The following is a 25,096-nucleotide window of genomic DNA, read 5'->3' on the forward strand; positions in this document are numbered from 1 at the left end:
ATGTGAAATTATTTAAAAAAGAAATTGTCCACAAATAAGTAAAACGGAAAAGAAAAAAAAACGTATGCGCAGTTTTAACGAAAAAAAAAAGGAAAAATGATTGAAAAACTTTAATAATAAAAAAAATTAATATTAAAACAGACAATTTTGAAACGTTCTCAATGCTAAGCTTTATTAAATTTAAAAAAAAAAACAAAACTTTGATAAAATATAGATAAAAGAGTTAACTCAAATTTCCATCTCCTAAAAATATTTGCAATCACAATAATCGGACTGTAATCCAAATTATTTTCATCTTACTCTCATTCATATAGCCATCTGCGTATATGTATACTCAATTTTTGACAATAATCAAAGATTTTTAAAACAATCTTTTGAGAATCTTTTTTGATATATTTTTGTTTTTGAATAATGCTGATTTTAATTTATCGAGAAATTACAAATTAAAGCAAATACATATTAATATGCGGATGACAAGTAAAGTAAAAAACAAATTTTGTTTTGACACTTCATTACGTCCTTCTTTGATTGGTAACAAATGGTAACTGCGTTTTGAAACACGTATACAAATGCAAGTCTTTATATACGAATAAAAAAATAGTATTTATGTATGTATTTTAAATAAACTTTTCTTTCCCGTAGAAATAATAGTTAAATATGTATATCTTTTTAATAAGAGTATTTAAAAAAAAAAAATAAATTATCTATATATAAAATTTTCGTCCGTATAACTTTGAATTACAGATTAATTTGAAAGATAAAGCTCAAAATTTAAAATAATGAAGTTGCAATGTGTAAAAAATCATGTTTTTTACAATTGTACTTTATGTAATTTTTTTTTTTTGGTACTTAGGTAGTAGTTCTTTTAGCAAAACATGACAGAAAAAACATTATTTATGTCGAAATAAATTCCTCGCCTATTCTATTCCATTCTTTGCATTCCTGAGCCAACGTGTTATAATTTCATCCATCACAACCGTCTGGTTTTCGGTTTTCTTCTTGCTTCTACGCCTTGCTCGCGATGCATTCTTTTCAATATAGTATCATTTGACATACGAATAATGTGGCCCATTTAACTTATTCGACTCGTTTTTATGAAAAAATGATTATATCTTGCTCGATAATTTGATTAACAATCAATAATGGTCGTTGTTATTTTGGAAAATCTTCAAGTTATGATCCTAATAGTACTAATATAATAATATTTTTCTGTTATAACGAAAAATTTCTTTTCACTGGCCAAATTTCAAATATTATGTAGGGGTCTCTAATATTGTAATCATTGTAAGTACCTATCAAAATTTATTTTATATATTCAAAATTATTTTATAAAATATTTAAATTAAAAAACAATAGAGATTTTCATAAACGTATTCTTGCAAAAGAATAACTGTGAAACGCAATACTGCAGAAATATAACATGATGAATATGTAATGTATACATATGTATTTTTAATTATTATAAAATTAAAATAGTTCATATTGTTTAACTATGCTAACTCATACTAATTTAACATTAATTATGAACAAACTCAATTAGAAATATTTGTTTATTTGTTTATGAAAACAAATATAATGAAGTTTACTCGATTTATTGCGATATACTGCATTTATGAGAAAGCCTATAATAACATAAAATATCATTATTGTCATTTCTATTGACGATATTTTATTAAAAATAACTTTCATTTTTATGCATGGATTTGTATAACTACTACATGTACAATTTGGGTATCACATTTTATTAGTGACGTCACAAATATACACATTGATGAATAATAAAATACACATTGTTAAAATTATAGTAAATACCCACACTACATACAACTAAATTTTTAATTTTTTCCTTTTTTTTAAATATAAATTTATAATTTGTATATGTAGCACAATAATTATTCAAGTATTGTATATTAGTAGAAAAATGTACATGTGCGATAAAATTTTTAAAAAAGGATATTATCGATGATGAAATTCTTGAAAAATCATTTTAGCTGAACAACGTATTAGTTGCTTTATGAACATCATCGTTGAAGTTTATAATATGAGATTACAGTGTATTTGTTACGTCAAATTAAAGATATAATATATTATTTAATTTAACAAAAAAAGAGGAAATAATACTAAATAGGATTAATATTTTTTGAATATTTAAAAATATTACTAAAATTGGAAAAAGATTAAAATAAAATTTAATTAAATTTAATAATATTTTAAGAAGAAAAAGTGTTAATAAATTTTAAAAAAACCGAAACAAAAAAAAAATTAAACACAAAAAAGGTAATTTTTTAAAGCTCAATTTTCATGTGAATCTATGACGTAATAAAATTTATAAAGTAGAAATAATAAAAAAAAACAAAAACGCAAATCAGAAAAAAAAAAATTTAAATTAATTTTTCACCGTTTTTGATTTGAAAATAATTTTTTTTTATTGCATACTTATTGGGGCGAAATGTTAAAAAACGCTTTGAATTAATTTAACATGCAGAAATGCATATTATTGTAATATTACTTAAAGAAATTATTCAATATTACTTAGGAATTCAATATTAATTAACAATAATAAATTTTTATTAATTTCTGAACTAACCATATTTAATTTTTGCGCCACATAAACATGAATGAAATTTCAATATTGTTTAAATAATATTTTTTAATTAATTTTCAATTTTATTTTATTTATTTTTTATTTATATTTTATTAATTTTCAAAATTTTGATTTCACAATTAATTTAAAAAGTTATAATTGTTATTGAAATTCAAGAAAAAAATGAAGATTCTCTTCAAAAAAGAATTCAATTAAAATATAATCTATAAATGGAGATTAACTATAATATGAAATTTTAGTAGTAAAAGTGTCCCCATAATACATACCTAAATATGAATATTAAAAATACACTCTTTAAATTTTATTGATTAATATATGTGAATAAACATATTTATGTATGTATGCACTATGAAATAATTGCATATGTACATATGTATATAACAAATATAAAAAACAAAATTATTTAAAATTTAAAGTGTTTTCTAGCAACTGAATTCAATTCAATTAAAATAAAATAATAAAAAATTTCGGTTTTAAAGCTAATTTAATAGATTATATTACCGATTACCAGACGGTACCATTAATATAAATGTTTTTGAAGATTGATTTCATTTAAATATTGCCATCTTCTCCAGAATATAGTATTTGGTTACGATAAATTTGCAGAATACTTTGCAGATGCTCATGATCATAGTCGTTAAACAAATATTTAGTAAAATATTTTATAGGCATGTAGATGCATATACAATTTATCTATATAATTCCTCAATATTAATGTCGACTCAAGTTGAAATTTTGTAAATTATATTTTTTTTATTTTATTTTCTAATACGGTCTCGCATTTATCTAATAGACTTTATGAAAAAATGGATAGACGTGAAATGAAAACAAGGAAAACAATAAAATATTTTTGATTGTATTTTTGAAATGTAAATTTTATAAAGAAGAAAATTTTGTAAAAAAATTTTAATTTTTAAGATTTTTTAATTAACAAAATTGCAATAAAATAAATTTTTCACAATTATAGACAACGATATTTACGATAATATTGATAATATTTTTTCCGACAAATCTCTTAATATACCACTTAGGTCTTCAAAATTAAGGCTATAATTTCAACCATAATAATTAATATACTTTTTATATACTTATGGATAATATACGTATATTCATTTTTATTTTAGTTTTTATGATATTTTTGTGATAAACATATATTTATATACATAAATAACTTTCGACTTAAAATATTTGATTTTAATTTAATAAATCTTCAGATTATAGAATTGAAAAATGAATTTTGATTGTTCTCCTTTTCTTTTATTTTATTTTAATTTTTTTTTTTTTTTCTCAAAACTGATTTTAAAAATAGAAAATTGAAAATTGCAAAAATAATTTTTAAAATAGAATTTTTATGAAAATCTATTTATGTGTACATTCATTTTACATACATAAATATATGTCCATATATATATATATAGTTAAATATAAAATATAAATGAACACGGCATAAAATGAGCTAAAAATAAATATTAAAATCTGATTCTATATTTAAAAGGACATAAATAAAAATGAAAATAAGCAGAAAAAAAAAAACGAATTGAATCCTTTTCTTCAAATTAAAAAATAAATTTTAAGTCTTCTTTAATATTATCGTATATATACACACATAATATGTACGTAAAAATACACACATACACACAAAATATAAGGTATAGATTCCCACACACTCTTACTAAAATATAGTAATTTAATAGATGTATTTTTTTTATTTTAAACAAATAATATTCCTGTTTTTTTTTTTAATTTACATATATGCATTTATTTATAAATATATATATACATTTAAGCATATTCATGTTAAGCATTTATAAAAAGCAGCACCAACGTCCTTGTAAACACATACGAATACAGATTTATGTCAAAAAAAAAAAAAATCTTTAAATTTTATATTTCTTATTTCGCTTTTTTTTAGTTTTTCTTTTGCTTCTATACCTTTTTTTTCAATGCAGTATACATAGAATGTATGTGTGTTTTTTTTTGTACTATGTATAATAAAATTATATCTTGCAAAGATTGTATATACACTAAAGTTACTGTTAATATCCGAAATTTATTTAATAATATTTTAACAGGAATAAGAATAAAAAATTCTAATGTTTGGTCTGTTTTCTGAATTTTTCAAGTTATTTATTAAATTAAAACTTTATTACAATTTTATATAAATAAAAATAAAACCCTTATACAAGTTGATTTAGAATCAGATAGGGTAATTTAATAATATACCATTGGGTAAAGGGTGGACAATGAATAAAATATTTTGAAGAGAAGATGTCTCAAATTAAAACCATTTCCGTGCTAAAGGGATTTTAAGAAAATTTTGCAAAATTTTCGTGGCAAAAAGAAAATCTAATGTGATCAGCACATTATCGGCCGCATTGTGTATTGTCTAATTTAGTTACGAAATTTATTAAAATGAATTTTGAACACTTCCTTTCAATTTTGTGGAAGTTAGGTAGACTTTTATTTAACATATTATATAGAAAAGTGTAAATTTGACTCTTATTAGAAATTCTCTTATAAGCTTTCTTTGGCTCTTATTTGTTGGCTCTCTTTTGTGTTTCGGTAAAATTTCAAGAAATCCCATCAATCCGTTCCGTAGATATGGTAAAAAATGTAAAATCGGCCGTCAGTTCGGTTTTTGAACCCTGATCTTTCCCAAAAAAATTATAGATTCATCGTTTAAACACCCCGAATTCAAATATTAAATTTCAAGGAAATTGGTTAATTTTTTTCCCTTTATATACGCAAAAATGTAAAATTGGTCCGTAAAAATGACCAGTTCCCGAGGTTTTATATATCCCAAACGTTGATCAATCCGTGCCATAGCCAAAATAAACTTACATATAAAATTTCATTTAAATCGATGTTATATATTTCCTTAATTACTACTAAATCAACCTTCTACTAAATGACATTTCTTATAACATGACACTAGGGCAGAATAGTTTTGTAGCTCTTTTTAAATAATTGATCACTCCTATTTTTGAAATGTATCTCTTCACAAAATCTTTGTTAAAATCGGGAAAAAAATTGCCCGAAGACACTGACGCATACATTAACTTCTAGTCTATACATCGGTAATTTTAAAGTAAATAGAAAATGGAACACTTGTTGTTGATAAATTCTATTTATATTAATAATCTATATAAAATGTGTGCTATACGCAAACATTAATATTGTATTTTATATTGAAATAAGTAAATATAAAAGGTAATAAAAAATTAGTAACTAAAACACTCTATAGTAATAATTTTTTGGTATATGATACAATTAATATGATTTTTTTATAATAATTTTAATATTATAATAATTTTAAAAAATATTATCAGAAAAACAAAAGTTACTTGTAGCACCTTCTTTTGCCGAGTTATTTCCTTTAAAAAATGTTCAGCCTTTAATTGATCTCATTGTATATAATTGTACTTTTATTGTATTCAACTATTGCCCTTGTAAATTATAGAAATTTAGCGAAAATTAAATCAATAATTAAATTTATTAGATCAGTTACTTTCTTTTTAATTAAATAAATATAAAATTAAACACTCATTTAATTAGAAAGTGTACAACAATTAAAAATTACTAAATTTAAATATTGAAGTAGCCAACTTGAATCCGTAATTAATTTTTCGTGATTAATAATAAATTAATAATAAAAGTAGTCAAAAAGTATTTTAACAACTGGAATGTTGGTAATTGTATTGAATTTTCAGGGTTTCAATAATTGTACTCGATACGCTAATAAAAAAATTTTTCATTTATTTTGCATACTTTTAGGAAACCTTTTCTGAATTGATATAAAATATAACAACAAATAAATCAAATAAGATTCAGTAGATTTTGAGCAGCAAATCTGATTTAATTTCGAAACAATTAAATATTTAAAAAAATGTTCTGCCATCAGTTAATTAATTTATAATATGAAACTTTTATAGTATACGTTCTTTTCGTTTTATAGTATACAAACAATAACTATATTCCTTTGGAACTTTCAACATCAGTTAAAAACATCTGCGTTATGAATTTAAAATTTATTATTAATATTCTCACCAGAAAAATTCGGTATCGCAATGCAATGTGTTCACATTATCTATATTGTATATATATCAATTCAATTGCTCATAATATGTATATGCAAATTTCTATACTAAAACATAAAATATTTATAAATATAGAATGTATATAGAGATGTACATAGAATCAACATACAGGTATATTCATAAATATTACATGCTTGTATATTGATTTACATATGCATATAATATAAAAAATAATGTGCATAAAATGCGCAATGTTAAATACAAAAAAAAAAATTGAAACTATACCAAACAACAAGAAAAACACTAAAATCAATAAAATAAAAGAAAAAATTAGGAAAAAAAAACAATCTTATGACGTAAATTAAGATTTAATATGATATAACATCTGTTTTGAATTTTCCAATTTTCTTTTTATGTATACATAACAAAAAATATAAATGTGAATATTAACAATAAAACAAAAAACTAAAATTAAAGGGAAACGTGTTTCAATTTAGTTTCTCACACACACAATACGCTATTCTACGCGTGCTCAAAATTTAAATTAAAACAAAAAATTATTATTTTTTTCTTCTTGAATTATTATTCTGTTTTTTTTCTTTTATTATTGTCTTTTCCTTCCAATTTTTTTTTTCTTTATCTCACATAATATAACAATATGCAATGTACTAATATAAAATCATACTCGTATACAATTATACAAACACATATTTAATACGTTTACGATTGTTTCTATAATATTATGAGAATGTAATTGTGACCGAGAAAATTTTTAGAATCGATGACGCCATTGATTTTCATGATTTTTTTTTTCTTAAACATGCTCCAACAACAAAAAGAAAAAAATAATAAAATAAAACTGAAAGGAAAAGAATAATTTTTGAAATCGTGAGACAAAAAATTTATTCACGAGAATAGCACGAGTTTTTATTATTCAAATACAATTCATGTGAACTTTATTAAGGACATTTTGCCGATGATAAAAATTTAAAAAAATTCGTTTACTATTTTGGAAATAAAAATTTCAACTTGATTTTTACATTTAATATTATTTCATCAGCGTTTTGATCAATAGTTAGCCAAAAATCAGAGTGAAGTGCCATAAATTCTAGCTCTGCAATAAGAAGTGTGTTGCAAATGCATGCTTGAAGATTTATTTTTTCTAAGAAATTTATGTTTTTTTTACGAGAAACTGCCATTTAAAAGAATTTCTAAATTTTTTTAATTAAAAATTATACGTTTCAGCTCGAGTGTTGCATAACAAGACTGCACTTTCACAGATCGTCAATAATCTGACAATCAAGTCAATCACTTTCATTTACAGAATAAAGAAATGTACAATTAAAATTATTCTTAACAATTGTTCTTTCAAAAGAAGAATGATAAAGAATTAAAAAACTGAAAATCACACTTGTAGCAATTCTAATTGAAATTCATGATGCTGCAGCATTAAATGAGAATCACAATCATTTGCAACAAATTATTTGCAAATGACACAAATTCCCAAATCACAAATGAAGTTCTGGAAAATTTCCAATATATGGAATTTTTATAAATGCTTACCTTTTAATAAAATTAAAGAAAATTTTACTGTTAATTGCTGAAACTCCCTAAAAGTATGCTAATTTTTGAAAATTACAAAAATATTTATTTGTGCATTTTTGATTTTTCTCATTGATTTCGATATAATCACTTCTATGAAATTACAAAATATCGAATTTTTTATCACAATTAGGCGCTAGAATTCAATTAAATTACTTTTACACTGTTAATTATATTTAGCGTCAAAATGAGTATAGTAAATTTTATTAAAAGTTTAACGCTCCTATTTAAGTGTAATGAACTATTTATTATACTATTTACATTACTTGTAGATGTAAGGATGCTCCATTACATTATATATACAAACAAATATAATATTATATCATTTTGTAAAATTTTAAATATTTACTTAAGTAAAAGTATATTTAAAATAAATAATATTTATGTATGTAATAGGTTTTGTATATATTACATAAATATGTACTTACATTTTATATTTTCTATGTATATATATTATTTCTTTATTACAACTATATACGTGCATATGTTTATTTTGTTGATAATATATTAATGTATACATAATTACAGTAAACGCACTGTAATATATATATGTAACAGTTATATATATATATATAACAGTAATAATAAAAGAAGTGGTTTAATAATGTACCGGTTCGGAACAATAGTATAATTCTATTGAATTTTAAAACGATTCAAGAAAAATTAAAAAATTTTATTTAGATTTTATCAAAATATTTTTATAAAAATTTACAAATACAGCTAATTATAGTTCTGAATTAAATTGGATTTTATTATGTGTATATCTTAATTACTTTAAAATTATTGTACTATGCATACACAAAATTCGAATATCTCAAGAGTTTTAAAAGAAGACGCAAGCAAACTCAAAAATGATATTGTTATCGTTAGGACAAAAGTATAATCAAGTGAATTATAAAATTAATTCAAATAATTAATCGCATTGAAGTTAAGAGAGTCCACTAGACCTAACTTCCTTCCATTTACACAAATGGCTTAATTTTTTTTAAAAGGAATTTTTTTTTTAATCTTTATTATTAATGAAAGTTTTATATTCATAAATTTAGCGGTTCACCACTGTTTTACAAAACAATTATACATAATTATACATTATTAAAAATAAACGTATGTACATATCTAGAGACTAGTGTATTATGTATTGTTAAGATATCTTTATACTAGTATATATGATTATCATTATTCTATATATGAATTTGGTTTCATTTGTATATTATGTATACCCACAAAGCAATTCTAATTAACATGAATTTATATATTTATTTTGTTAAATTAATGTACACATGTACATACCTATATACATGTTAATTCATAATTATATATATACATATTGTTAAATTATCATGTACATTACACAATGTACATATGTACATACATTAACAATCATAATAACCATCATAATATTATTCTACATACTGTATAAATAAAATCATCATCATTCAAGGACAACTCATTTAAAAATCAATTTACCAAATAGCAATGACATGAGCAGGAAAAAAAAGTATTTATCATTTCATATAAAATGACAGTCTAATATTAATCTACATTCACATGTAAATCCAATCATATATGTATACCTATGTATATTTTAAAAAGAGACGACAGATATTAATATGAAAAGTTGTTAAAAAAAGTATAAATAATAATGAAAAAAAAAAAATATGACAGAGAAGGAAGGAAGAGAATAGAAAAAAAATTTTTTTTTTCTTTTAATTTTTTTTAAAGGACATTTTTATATTTTATTGTGTTTTTGGTTTTGGTTGTACATAATAGGTATATATGTATAGCTTATATTCATTTAATATTTTTATTACATTTGCACATAACAATGAAAATATTTTATTAAAATTTTAATGCATTTAAATAAATATATATTGCATACTTCTTAAATTATTTTATTTCATGTATAAATAAATTAATATTTAAATACTTAAAAAAATATATTGAAATAATTACAGTAATATTAAATAATTAAACGCAAATATTAAAATTATTTTCCAATTTTGATTTCAGTTCATACTTAAAAATTTCTTTATTCTAAATATGCAATTTATATTCTAAATTAATTATATATACATATTGTTTTTCAGTTATATATACACATATATACACATAATGATATATTTACTTTAATAAATGATCCTTTAATTATATAATAAAATTATTTGCTATCATACATAAGTAAACTGAATACAGTTGAATTTTCAGTAGGCGTTTTTCTACCCACTTATATCCTTTTTATATAATACAATGCATTCTATATATAATTTGATATTCCTACCAAGTAATTTACTTTAATTTGTAATTTTATGTAGGTATACACCTTTATTAAGGCTTTTTATAAAGAAATTTGCATACTATTATTGTTATTATATTTTAAATGAAAAATTTTATTTACAATTATAGGTACTGGTATTTTATATAATATATTGAAAATTATAAATTTTATGTTAACGCAGTTTAATATTTTAATGAAATAATTATAAAGAATTTTATGAAAAGTATTCGGTATGTATATTGTACACATCATGTGCCCTGTACATGTATCACAATAAAAAATTTTGTGTGTTTATTTATGAAAAATTTATAAAAAATCATGTAAAAATTTTCTACAAAAAAAAAAATGTTCGTATAACACGAATAAGTAGAATAAGAAGAGAATAAAGATGGAATGATGAAAAAATTTTTTTTCAATAAATTAACATCAATTTTCCGCAATTTTTATTTTTCTGATGGTCTTCGCTGCCATTTTTCCTTTCAAACAACTTTTATAAATGTATAACAGTTAAAACCATATAAAATTTGAAATTTCCTCTCTTTTAAAAATTTTTGGAAAAAAAAGGAAGCAAATGTCTTAAAAAAATTTTTTGGTTGCATTGCATTTCATATTCATATTTATAACATTTTTATTATTGAACAGTTATACGAAAAATTTATATGGCAATATTTTACCTGGGGAGAACAAAATTTATTACATAATACTAAGTATAGGTATTTTTAAAGTTTAAAAGTTTATACATTTCAATATAAACACATAAAACTTCTCTTGTATAATACTTTACTGTTATACTATAATTAAAAAATTTATAATTGTTTTATTGCTATTTTGTAATCAATGTTTTATTTTGATTTTTTATTACGTATTGTAATTACAACATATAGAAGAAACAAAAAAAAAAGAAAAAGTTAGTAAAATTTTTGATTTCTAAAAATAAAATTAACTATAGAATCATGGGTAAATTCAAATCCCACGTAACTTCCTTTTCTGTTATGATTATTTTTAAAATAAAAACCTTATCGATATTTTGTATAACTGTTTATTAATAACTTTAAAAATTCTAAAATAAGAAAGTTTTATTTAAAAAAAAAAAAGAATAGAATTTGTTTTTTTTTTTATTGTTTTACAACATACCTACAATAAAAAAGGTATCAATTTTAAATTTTACCCAATATATATATATATATATATATATATGCTCTCATTCATATATAAACATATACGTGCAAGAATTTATTATGTAATTATAAATAATGTTATCAGAGTGAAATGAGTTCTGATTTCCCGCCAAATGTTGTATAATAATAACTTTGTATATATGTATTATTATGTCTATACATAATGATTTATATGCATACATAATATTGATTTATTCTATTGTATGTGTATATACATACACACAAATTTTTTCAGAAAAAATTTTTTTTTTGTATTTGATTTAATATTAAATATTTAGACCAGAAAAAAGATAAAAATCACTTTTCATATCTAAAAATGCGCAAGTCTTAAAATTAATGACGTAATAAAAATTTTTAAATGTACGCTACATATAGAAAATAAAATTGCATTTATATTAATATTATGTACAAACATAAATAATAAATTTTGTATATAAGAGAAATGAAAAAAGAAAAGAATATTTTTATAGCGTCATTTATTTTTAAAACTAGATATGACGTCACTCACGAAAACAAATAATTTCTCCTTAGTGACATTGTTTTTTTTTTTTTGCTTTTTTATCTTTTCTTCTCTATTTTAATTTTTCTCTTTTATATACAAAAATAATAAATAGACATGACGTCATTAATGTTAAAATATTCTGTTTCCATGCTTAATTTTTTTTTTCATTTTCTTTTTCATTTATTATTTTGAATGTATGTATTTTAAACGTTATATATCATGTTTATATATTATTATATACATAAAAATGTACATAGAGAAAATTTTGTAGGTATATTAAAAAAAAAATTTTTTTAAGAGATTTTAATTCTAGTTGCATTAGAACTATTAGAAGGATCAGTTGAATTATAAAAAGAAAATAGTTATCCTTATTTAAATTAAAAAAAAAAAATAAAATATTTCAAATATTTGAAACTAATAAAATATTTTTTTGTATAACAGAAATAATTCTATAATATACACTATTAAAGATAATTAATAAAAGAAAGAAAAAACAATAATATTCGGCATATTTACAAAATTTTTGATATTAAATTAAAATTTAAATTTGAAAGGAGGCGAGATAAATTGATATTGTTGCAATTTTTGTGTACATACATATATACATCCATAATATTGCATTTTTGGGAAAAAATAATTTTAGCAGAAACTTTATTATACAAAAATCATAATATTAAATTTTAATGTGAGTAAAATATTGCAAATTATGTATTATTATTTATGATTATTTGGTGTCTAATTATATATCAAAATATTCAAGTGCATAATCAGTGTAAATCATAAACTTAAAAAACAACAAGCGTAACATAAATATTTAATTAAAAATATGCAACACATTTTATGCATTAAAAAATGCTTTCTTAGTTGCATATGATTACATATAATTATATTCTTAATTGTTATATGGTTTTTGAATATTATCAATTATAACGGTATTATTACGATATATATACTATATAACAATTATAATGAGAATGAACAATTTTTAATATTATTCAAAGTATTTTTATAGTTTATATAAAAATTAATTTACTCATATTAATTCATATTAAAATGTATACGTATATATGGAATAATATTTAATTAAAAAATAAAAATTGAATTTTAAAATAAGAATTTTTTTGAATTAATAATTAGCGAAATCAATTAAATTAGTTATAAAATTTGTGAAATTTCTAGTTCGACAAATGAGTTGAGTTTAAGCAAATTACTTTCTTAAAAATTTTTAAAATATTTCGCATATCTATACGCTAATAATGGAGTTGGAGCTAATTTAAAAAAAAAACACTCTTTTATATATTTTAAACATTTTATTCATATAAATTCAATTATTCATTACTAATATAAATTTAAAATTTTTAATTTATCAAATTCAAAATTTATATAAAGTTTTAAAGTATTAAAACGGAAAAGAACGGAGACAGATACGGTAGCCATACCTGTATAATGGTACTTATATATACATATGTACATAATATATAATAAATTTTATATATATATAATAAAGAATCAATTTTTATAATCAAAACTTATATCTATTAAATTATATATTATATACATGCGTATACTTAAATATTTTATATTGTATACATTGTGTATTACATTATTTGAATTTTCTGTATACATAATATTAGAATATCTGCTATAAAATGTAGTATATAATGACGCCATTGAATTTTAAATCAAATGTAAAAATACATAAATAAATTATGCTATATATGTATATACACAATTATATAGTAGCTATATATATACAATTATGTATTATGTATGACGCCGATTCTACATTATAATGAATGTGCTTTTTTTTTGTTGTTTTTATGTTTTTCTATATTTAAACAGGATAAAATTGGCTCGTACCTCCGAAAAATTTTCTTAAGTGTACCTTTATATAAAATGAAAATAAAAGAAGAAAAGAATAAAAAAATGTTTTTTTTCTTAGTTACATGTGAAAATTGTACACAACCGGCCGCCGTCAAATATAAAAATTTTGTTTTCTTCTATTCAAAAATCTTTATGAAGAATTAAAAATAAAAAAATTTTGTATATTAAATATTGGAAAATTTAATTAAATTTTAATAAGTGCTTGGTAATTTAAAAATTATTGAAAACAAATACAAAATTTCACACAAATTTTTTTTTTATTTCTGTTTCAAAAACATTATTCAATTTTCAAAATGATTTTCTGTTTTTCCTTAATTAATTAAATCACAATTTGTTTGTTATCTAGTGTTATTAAAAATATTTTAATTTTTATGAATACATAAATACATACACGTGTTTCATAGACATACATACGTCATACATATATACGCAATATAATATAAATTCTTTTATTATTGCCAAAATATTTTCCTAATTATAAAAATATATTCATATATAAGTATATGTATATGAAAATATTCAATATATTTTTGCACCTTTATGTTTCAAATGAAAAATTACCAATGTTTTTCATTTGATTTAATGTGATAAAATACATTAATTCTTTTTTTTTTTTAATAAAATTTATAATTGGAATTTTTTATAATTTTTTTGATTTTATATTGTGTATTTTAGAAATATTAAATATATTTCACAAATTATCTATTTATATATTATTTTATTAGTGGAAATTTTAAAATCAAATCAAGTTTTTAATTTATACATGCATAATTTTTTTATGTTAAAATTAAAAATAAAAAATTTTAAAGTAATTTATGAATTTCTTAAAAAAATTTACAGAGAGAGAAAAAAAAACAAAATAAATCAGTGTGATATTAGTTTTTGTTATTATTGTTTATATGTTATTCACAATTGATTGATGACGTCATTATAAAGAAATTAATAATAAATTGTTAACAAATTTTCTCCATATACAAGTTAAAAATAAATATTATTTTTAAACAAAAAAACGAAAAACTATGATGTCATTGTTTTAATATTTCGTATTCACTTTATATTATTGATTTTCTCTCTCTTTTATCATTTTTTTTTTTTGGAATTAAGTAGAAAAGAAAACGATGACGTAAAATTCTGTATGTTAAATCTAAAATAACATACGGCTACCACATAATATGCCGGTATATGCAATGTATGTATGTATGTAAGTATAATATATCTGAAAATATCTTAAAAATTGATGACATCACATTGATATGATCGATGAACACAATATATTATATGCGGTTATATTAATTATTTTGCATCTATGACGTCATACTTCTTAATATACATACATACATTTGAAATATGTACACAACAGGAACAAAATAATATAGAAACGCATATTTATAGAAGAAACATAAACAAAAATTTATGTATACCGGCTATTTTATATTTTCTCTTATCTCTATATATATATATATATATACATATATCTATATATATTTCAATAATATCTAAATATAAAAGAGTTCAATGATGTCATTAAAACTCTCAATATTTTAAGAAAAGAAACGATGACATCATCAAAAATATCTATACAATATTATATGAAAATTTTTAATAAATTCTCTCAAAATATGAAATATGAAACACTTTGAATATTTGCCCACGTTTTGAAACAATGACGTCGTATATTAAAAATTCGATATGAAACAATGACGTATAGACATCGAATAATATAAGAATAAATATTTAAACAAGAATACAAAAAATTAATGACGTCATTATTTATGTATACACGAAAAAAATGAACTAAAAATAAAAGGATATTAGAAGAAAAATTTTGTTTTTATACTGCCGCATCGAATGAAAAATATTTAGTTGCAAACAGCAAGTGTCGGAAATAAGACTTAAAAACCAAAGAGGAAAAAAAATTATTTTTTTTTTTGTGAATATATATTTAAGCAAAATATAAAATATTTTAGTGAAATAGAAAAGTGAAAAAAAATTCACAAAAAAAAAAAATAGGATTTTATACAAGTGGAAATATTGAAGAAAAAATATTTTTTGAAATAATTTTTACACATATTTACATACATATATAAAAGGTGATATATATATTTGTTCATAAAAATTTTCAATTATACTATCATTTTTCTTCTTGAACCTGTTGTTACTTCTTATAGTAAATTTTAGGATTCATACTTAAATATATAACTTATTCTCGGATTATTTATTACGGATATAAAGTGTATTAAGTGAATTTCCATTGGAAACCAGTGGAACATTTATCTACAAAATATATATTATAAAATATACATAAGTAAAATTAATATTTTCTGTGTGAATAATTTTCAAATTGAAATTAAAAAATAAAACATACAGTTTGTTTCCTTATAGTTGAGAATTAGACATATTTATATATAGTGGAATTTTACGTAATGTATATATGGAGAAAGCGGCAATTTTCTCAAAATTTTGTTTTATTAACAAAACTTGAATACTAAAATTCTTAAAAATTTTTTATTGAAATTAAAAAATATGCGTGGTGTGTTTTTACTCGGAAACAATTATTATGTTATACTCGTTCTGCTCATGTATATATTATCATATAAATATATAAATTAATTAAAAAATACTCTTTCAGTTAAAAACATGGAAAAATTAAAAATTAATATTTTCATATACACATATGTACCTTTGCTTTTTTGGAATATTTCTTTAAAAGAAAACTGTCATACATGATCTAGCAAAAAAAAAAATATAAAATTTAAAATAAATTTTCAAGTGTGATAATGAAAATACAAAATTTACTATACATACATACTATAATTTGTAAAACAGTGGAAATTTAAATTAATATTGTATACAGTTATTTACAGTACAGTTCTATGCAGTTACTATTTATATACATAATATATGTACATATATTTAAATTTCTGACAACAATTTTTAATATCGTCAATTCTGAAATACAAACGGATTTCGCTAGAAAAATTTTTATTTCAATATTACATATATGTACAATAAATATATGTACATAAATATACATTGTACCTACAGGCAAACAAATACATATGTACATGTATATATATCCTTAAAGAAAATATTATAATAAACAAGAATATTTTGTGGAAAAAATAATAGTGATATAAAATAATAAGTAAGTTTAATAAAATAATTTGATAGTTTATAGTTAGTTTGTAATAATAATATATTAAATATATAGTTATTTAGTATATATATATAGTGATATAGCAGGAATATTTATTATATAGTGGTTTGGTTTTATAAGTGAAAAACTTTAAGTTTAAAATTAAAAGGAGGCTTCTTTTAGATTTCAGACCTTATGTTTATTTAGCAATAAAGCTAATTTTTTTTTTGATTACTTTAAAATGCTTAAACAGTTTTCTAGAATGAAATTGTAAGGAAAACTAACTATAATTAATTGATCACAATTCTTTATCTGAAATTTGATTAAGATCTCATTCTTATATTTATTCTACTTTAATGCGTACAAGCATGGAAAAATTGTAAAATCTATTTTCATTATTATAATTTTATTAAAGTAAAATATGTTCTCATGTACGTATAATTAAATATATATTACAATTTACATGTATAACATGTGTAAAAATTATAATACGCGTGATTATCGATTTTCTTTATATACTTTTATTTTTATACACGCATATACGTTATATATAATATAGTTATTGCTATATATGAATAAAATGATGACATCAACTATTCCGTCATAAGTTGTCGTCATATTTTTTTTATATATAATAAATATATATAAATGAAATTTAATATATATTCACTCGTAATATTATATACAAAATATATTCATATGTGATTTAATTAGCCGAATTTTCAACCCATATCAAAAATAGGTGTATTAACATTGGAATAAAATAATATTAAAAGGAATAATATGTAAAATTTGTATTTACGATTTACAATGTATATATATGTCTGTGTATTATAATGTAATTTAAAAAAAACCTGTAAATAATAATTAAATTAAATCGTATATGAAAGAGATGAAAGAGATTTATAATGAAATTAGAAATATTAATAAAATTTATATATATCAAAAAAATTAATAAATTATGTTTCATATTTGTATGTTTCATATTTATATATGTCGCATATTTCCTTATTTATATGTATAATTAGTGTGAAATATTTTAGTATTTGAACTTTACTATAAGGGCGAATTTTATTTTTCTATCCCATCGAAAATGCTCTTCCAATAATGTTTGGCATTCGGTATAGAAAAATTTAAACTAATTAGGAATACAGTGATTGAGCACATGATGGCCTTCGCTTAAAGATTAAATTGCAATTATTCGAGTATATATACCTACGTTTTAATAATTTTTATATATACAATTAATATTTGTTTGAATGCATATATATATATTTTTAATATTCAAAATTTGTAATGATTAATTATATATATATATATATATATATGTACGTAACTACGTTCCAATTATAAACTACTATGTATGTACCAAATTTACTCCGTTAACTGATTGAAATGTTATTTATTCCAAAATGGAATGCAGAATCTGCATTTTGCAAATTTTAATATTAAATTTTTAATATTTATTTATTAGAATAAAAAAATTCAATATCTTAGTTTTAATTATATTGTCGGATATTTTGAATTATTAGAATTATGCACATACATTATATAAATATATGTATATGCATAAATATCTTTATATATGTACATATATGTATTTAAAATTATTTTCTTTTATAAATAGCGAAATTAATCACATAAAAATATTTCATTAAATAGAAATAAAAACAAGAAAATTTGTTAAGGTAAAACTATGTACATATACAAACAAACAAACATAAATTTTTTCTTAAAGTTATTTATATACGTATTTGAATAATTAGATTGCCAGAAATAATCATCATTATCAGATGGTTCAATCCAAAAATATCTGAAAATCTTTACCTTCATTATTTTATTATTAGTTATCTTAAATATTTTTCTGTATATACACACTTATATATGTACATATGTATTATGTATATTATGAAAATAATATAATTTTGTATTCGTCAAATCCATACGTCATTTTGAAAAGAAAAAAAACCAAATTACGAAAAATAATATTTTTCATATATAAAAAATTCATTTGAAGCTTTTTCTCATTTTTCTTTTTTTCCTTTTCTTATTTTATAAATAATATTTTTACTGTAGATAAATATACGTCATTGAAAATACCAAATCTCTGTAGTACAGAATTCTTTAAAAAACTAGAAGAAAAAACAAATAAACAAGAAAATCAAAATTAAATTTTAAATATAGAATAAAGTCTTTCACCATCGAAATTTATTGGAACTTAAGAGCAACCAAGAAAAAACAATATTATAATACATATATTATATAGTACATGTCTACATATGTATATGAAAAAGACGGCAATGTTACGATATACATACGTAGATAATTATTTGTAAACATTTATTATAAATTAATTGCATAAACATGATTATTACCAAATTTAATTTACATATGGTACTTATGTACAAACATATGTAAGATTTATATGTTTTAAAATACGTTTGATGTTTTGTTTTCCTATTTTATTTATACATATATTTATTATTAATATTCTATTTCTTGAGTTATTTGTTATTTTTAAAAATTAAAAAATTGTTTTCTTTTTCACAATAGTATTTTTAATTGTAAACGTAAATATTTTCTGAAATTTTGTTAAATTTTAATTATATACAGTTATAAATTTATAATAAAACCAGCTAAATAGTCGCGCGTTCCTGCGATTTGAGAACAAAATGAAGTGATCTTTTAATAAATTTTTTCTTAAAACTAATAAAATCTATATCAAATCTATATTATACAAAATTTACATATACATAATGCATAGAACTCCTATTCAACATGTTTCTTTTCTGAACTAATTTATTTCAGGTCCTAGGACCTTACAGGTATCAATTTCAAAAAATCTCATAAAAAGAGTTAGAGATTTCGCTGAGACCTTTTCAACAATACGTATGTTTATAACTACATTTACCAACTTCCAATTTTAGTGAAATAGAACTTAAAAGGAATCGAAAAATTTCCTGTAACTTTCCAAGGTTTATACATTTTCAAAAATTTTTTTTTTAGAAACCATAGCGGGATGTTTTAAAATGGTTAAATGAACAGTTTATGTATTAAATTATCAATAATATTATGTATTAAATATATAAATAATACAAATATGTATATAATTATGCTTATACACAATCTATACAAAATACGTACATATCTAATATAATCACACATGATACGAATACGCAATCATACCAAACTCTTATTATACTTTTTTATTCCATTTGCTTTTTTTTTTCAAATTATAAAAAGAAATCAGAAAACAAAAATTACGCACGCATTCTATTATTCGTATGCGCTTATAATATATATATATAAATATATTTATATACTATTCATTGAAATACATATATGTATATATAAAACATCAAATTAATTACGAACATTCAAGAAAATATAAAATTTTTTGTATATAGACAGAATATTAATTTATAAATAATATGTATAAGTACGGATGTTTGTTATTATGATGCTCACAATATATTATGATTTATAAAATTTATTTCAAATATAATTTCACGTGAGAAAAATCTTTCAGAATAAAAAAAGAATTATATTGTTATTTATATAAAAATAAAATTAAAAGAAACCAAAAAAAAAGCATTATCAAAAAATTTCAATATACAAAATTTACGTATTCAAAATTACGTTAAACACCAAAAACACAACCATATGAAATTAATTCTTAATTTATGTATAAAAATAAAATTTGAAAATAATTTTTAAAAACAAAAATAGTCTTTTCTTATACCGGGTCAATATGTATTTTTTGTTTTATTTATTTTAAGTCATAAGCATCATTACATTTAGGTACATGTACACTCTTCATAAAAGAATATGCATATAATTTGAATACATATATAAGTGTATATATATATGTATAAATATTTATGATATTTTATAAAAGGAGGCAAAATCTGCTATAAAAATTATGTCAAATATTTTAATTATGGTTATTAATTTTAAGTTATAATTAAAGAAATAATTTCAATATAATTCGAATTTATTAAGAGAGCAATTAGTTTAAATTTGATTATTTTATAATTATTTTTTGTTTATCTTTATTTACATATTCTAATTGTTATATAACCGAGTAACTATCAGGAAAACTTTATTTAAATCACTAAATCCTTGATTAAAGCGTTGTTCGAACGTGAATCTCTCGCCTTAATGAATCGATTAAAACAAACGAAATTAAATCGATTTGTCGATGTAACGTTGATCAAATGAACCACGCGTAAAAATGTGAATAAATCAGAAAAAAAGCAATCTGAAAGAAACATTGAAGAATTTTTTTAGAATCTGAAAGAAATTAACTATTATTATACTTTATAATCCGAGTTTTAAATCGTTTACTTAATAATAAAATATTAGATCAATAAATTTATTAATTTAAATATATAATTAATTTAATTATGTTATGACGTTTTTTTAATGGAAACGGAGTATTAATATAAAAGTCAGTAAAACAAAAACAAATTCAGTACTTGGCATTCTATACTATTACGTATATTCTTGTAATTAATTGCATACTTTCAGGTTAGACAATTAATACTGTTTTATTTTAGCAACAAATATAACGCACAAAATATTAAAAGATTTTTAATTTTTATAAATTAATAATTATTAATATTCTATTATAAGTAATTTTAATATTAATAAATTTAAAAAAAAACAGAGTTAATTATTAATAATTAATACATACATATATGAATATTGAGATTCAAATGGCTATGATAACAAATTAGAATGCTACAAACGTTAAAATCTTAGCAATTTATTTCTTATAATAAATCAATATTACCTATATGTAATCGCTCAAATTTAAAATCTTTCCATAGGAACTGAAAATTTCAATGTAAAATTTAAAAAATTGTAAAATTATTACTGATCTTCAATTTAAGAGAGTCCCCTTTTATAATGAATACTCAATAATTATAACACTGGCACTTTAAATTACTATTAGATTTATATAATACTTATAGATAAATTAAAATTAACGAATTAAATTAATTTAATTTAGTAATTTATTAAAAATAGTTTATTAAATTTTAATTTCTATTTATTTTTCAGGTGATTTGAAAAGCTTTTTAGAATATGGTAAATTAAGAAAAAAAAAATCTTCAAAGAAAGAAGAAAAAAAAATATAAAAGAAAGACTTATAGTAAAGGAAAAATAAATACGTAGAATAAACGCATACAATTATATATATACATATATATATATAAATATATATGTATATTAGGATTTAAATAAAAAAAAAATAGAAATATTATAAAAAAAATAAATACGAAAAACCAAAAATAAAAAATAAAAAACAAACATATGACTGCCGATTCTGATTTTGACGCAGTTTCGTCTGATAATTTTATATCAAGCAATTTAATGGAGGATCCAATTTCGTTAAATAATTGTTTCCATTTAAATGGAATATTTAATAAAGGATTCGAGAGAGATACAACAACAACAACTGCAACGACAACAAATGTATTCGATTTATTTTCTGATCAAAAAAGAAATTATTGGCATACAAATTTTCGTAATGAAAATTTTGATAATACATTTGGTACAACTAACTTTATGCCAATTAGATCATATAGTGATCCAGAAATATTAAAACATGAACAAAAAAATCCTCACAGGGAAATACAAAAAGCAACATCATATTCTCCAACGAGTTTTATAACAAACTCTTTATTACCTAGCTTTAATGAAACATATTCTTTGAAAAATATTGGTGAAAAATCATTACCTACTCCAATAAATAATAATTTTATGTGTAATAATGACAACAATAGCATAAATAGCAATAATAATAATAATATCAGTAACAATAATAATAACAATGCTAATAATCAGAATATAATGCAAAATCATCATCAATCTGTAACAGCAATTACAAATTGCTCAGATCAATTACATACAACTAATGATTTTAATGAAGAAATTGAAGAATTTTATTCATCATATCAAACTCAACAGCTCATGGTAAATATTATTAATTTTTCATATTAAGCCTATATAAATTATTAATATACAAATCAACCTTATTCTCTTATTTTTAGCCTAGTGATACAACATTTGATCGCTTCTCTTTATCAAACTTTTCTGTTACATCTGAAAATGAAACTATTACCGCTTCTTGTCCAAGCTTCGATAATAAAATTTTAAATGGGCCAATTATTAATGATAATTGCAAAGATATAATTGAATTAACTTCAGCACCATCAAAATGTGTTAATAAAACAGAAATTATTTCACCAGTTCCTGATACTGAAATAAATTCATCACAATATACAAATTTGCAAGAGAGCAATTTAAGCAGTACTAAATATTCATTACATTGTGCAGTATGTGGTGATAAGGCAGCATGTCAACATTACGGTGTACGTACGTGTGAAGGTTGCAAAGGATTTTTTAAACGAACTGTTCAAAAAAGTTCAAAATATGTTTGTTTAGCAAACAGAAACTGCCCAGTCGATAAAAGGAGGCGCAATAGGTGTCAATTTTGTCGCTTTCAAAAATGTTTATCTGTTGGAATGGTAAGAGAAGTTGTACGCACAGATTCTTTAAAAGGTAGAAGGGGCCGATTGCCATCAAAACAAAATATGGAAATTCCATCAAGATCACCGATATCAATGTTATCAGCATTGGCTAAAGCATATATTGACAGTAATCCAAATTTTTCGCAAATGGATTATAGTAAATATCAACCAGATGAATTTATGTCAGATGATGAAATTAATGAAGCTGAATATGTTAAACAATTTTATGATTTAGTTGCTAAATCAGTTGACATTATAAAAATATTTAAGGATAAAATACCAGGTTATTCAAACTTATGTCAACATGATCAAGATTTATTATTTCAATCTGCATCACTTGAATTATTTGTTTTAAGATTATCATATAGAATAAAACCAGATGATAATAATTTAACATTTTGTAACGGAATGGTGCTATCAAAAAATCAATGTCAACAATCATTTGGTGATTGGTTAAATGGCATACTTGAATTTAGTAAAAGTATACATGAATTAGACATGGACATATCATCGTTTGCTTGTCTTTGTGCTCTCACTTTAGTTACAGGTAATTGAAGTACATATATACATACATACACAAATACTGAAGATTTAAAAAAAAAAAAAGAATTTTTTTAATTAAAAATTTCTTTTAATTCTTTATTTTAGAGCGACATGGTTTACGAGAACCAAAGAAAGTTGAACAATTACAGATGCGTATTATTAACAGTTTAAGGGATCATATTACATATAATACAGATGCACAGAAAAAACCACAGTATTTTAGTAGATTATTAGGAAAACTTCCCGAACTTAGATCTTTAAGTTTACAAGGATTACAGCGGATATTTTATCTTAAGCTAGAAGACTTAATTCCTCCACCTACACTTATTGAGAACATGTTTGTTTCCAGCCTCCCGTTTTAAATTAAATATACATACATATAAAGTAATTATATGTAATTAATAATTAATAGTTATTAATTCAAAAGAAAAAATTTAATATTTTATATATGTACATGTACACAAATTGTACCCATATATGTATATGATGTTATTGATAAAATAAGAAAAAAAAATATTTTTAAATTAAGAAAATAAAATACAAAAATATTATTAATAAGTAGAAAATATATACATAAATATATATCATATAAAAATATATTTAATGTCACCTATTTTTTGTCCAGTATTTATTGCTTAAAAATGAAAAAAAAATGAGAAGGAAACTAAATAATAATGAATTGTCGTTAATTTATTTACAAGTTTTTGTGATTTCTACACCTAAATAATTTTAATTGTTAACATAATTTTATTTTTATTTTAAACCGATGGTACAAAGAAAATTTTTTATTGAAGCGTA

At 20.8% G+C, this 25,096-nt stretch overlaps 1 protein-coding gene across 2 annotated transcripts; it reads left to right on the forward strand.

Annotated features, from left to right (window-relative positions):
• The first annotated feature begins 2,210 nt into the window (after positions 1-2,210).
• Positions 2,211-24,788, forward strand: LOC129615453 (probable nuclear hormone receptor HR38). 2 transcript variants are annotated; one of them, XM_055530673.1, is made up of 4 exons: positions 2,211-2,277; positions 22,284-23,198; positions 23,276-24,302; positions 24,404-24,788. In XM_055530673.1, exons 2-4 carry the CDS (start codon positions 22,536-22,538, stop codon positions 24,658-24,660), a joined length of 1,947 nt encoding a protein of 648 aa, XP_055386648.1. In that variant the 5' UTR covers positions 2,211-2,277; positions 22,284-22,535; the 3' UTR covers positions 24,661-24,788. The 2 variants fall into 2 exon arrangements, with proteins under 2 accessions (XP_055386648.1, XP_055386649.1); XM_055530674.1 differs by lacking the exon at positions 2,211-2,277 and adding an exon at positions 14,182-14,288.
• Positions 24,789-25,096: the final 308 nt, after the last annotated feature.

Source organism: Condylostylus longicornis, unplaced genomic scaffold (assembly GCF_029603195.1).
Source record: "Condylostylus longicornis isolate FDR11 unplaced genomic scaffold, ASM2960319v2 ptg000135l, whole genome shotgun sequence".
Lineage (NCBI taxonomy): Eukaryota > Metazoa > Arthropoda > Insecta > Diptera > Dolichopodidae > Condylostylus > Condylostylus longicornis.

Coding starts and splice junctions, on each gene's coding strand:
- LOC129615453 (XM_055530673.1), top strand. CDS start 22,536: ATGACTGCCGATTCTGATTTTGACGCAGTTTCGTCTGATAATTTTATA. Junction 23,199..23,275: donor ATCAAACTCAACAGCTCATG/GTAAATATTATT, acceptor TCTTATTTTTAG/CCTAGTGATACAACATTTGA. Junction 24,303..24,403: donor TGCTCTCACTTTAGTTACAG/GTAATTGAAGTA, acceptor TCTTTATTTTAG/AGCGACATGGTTTACGAGAA.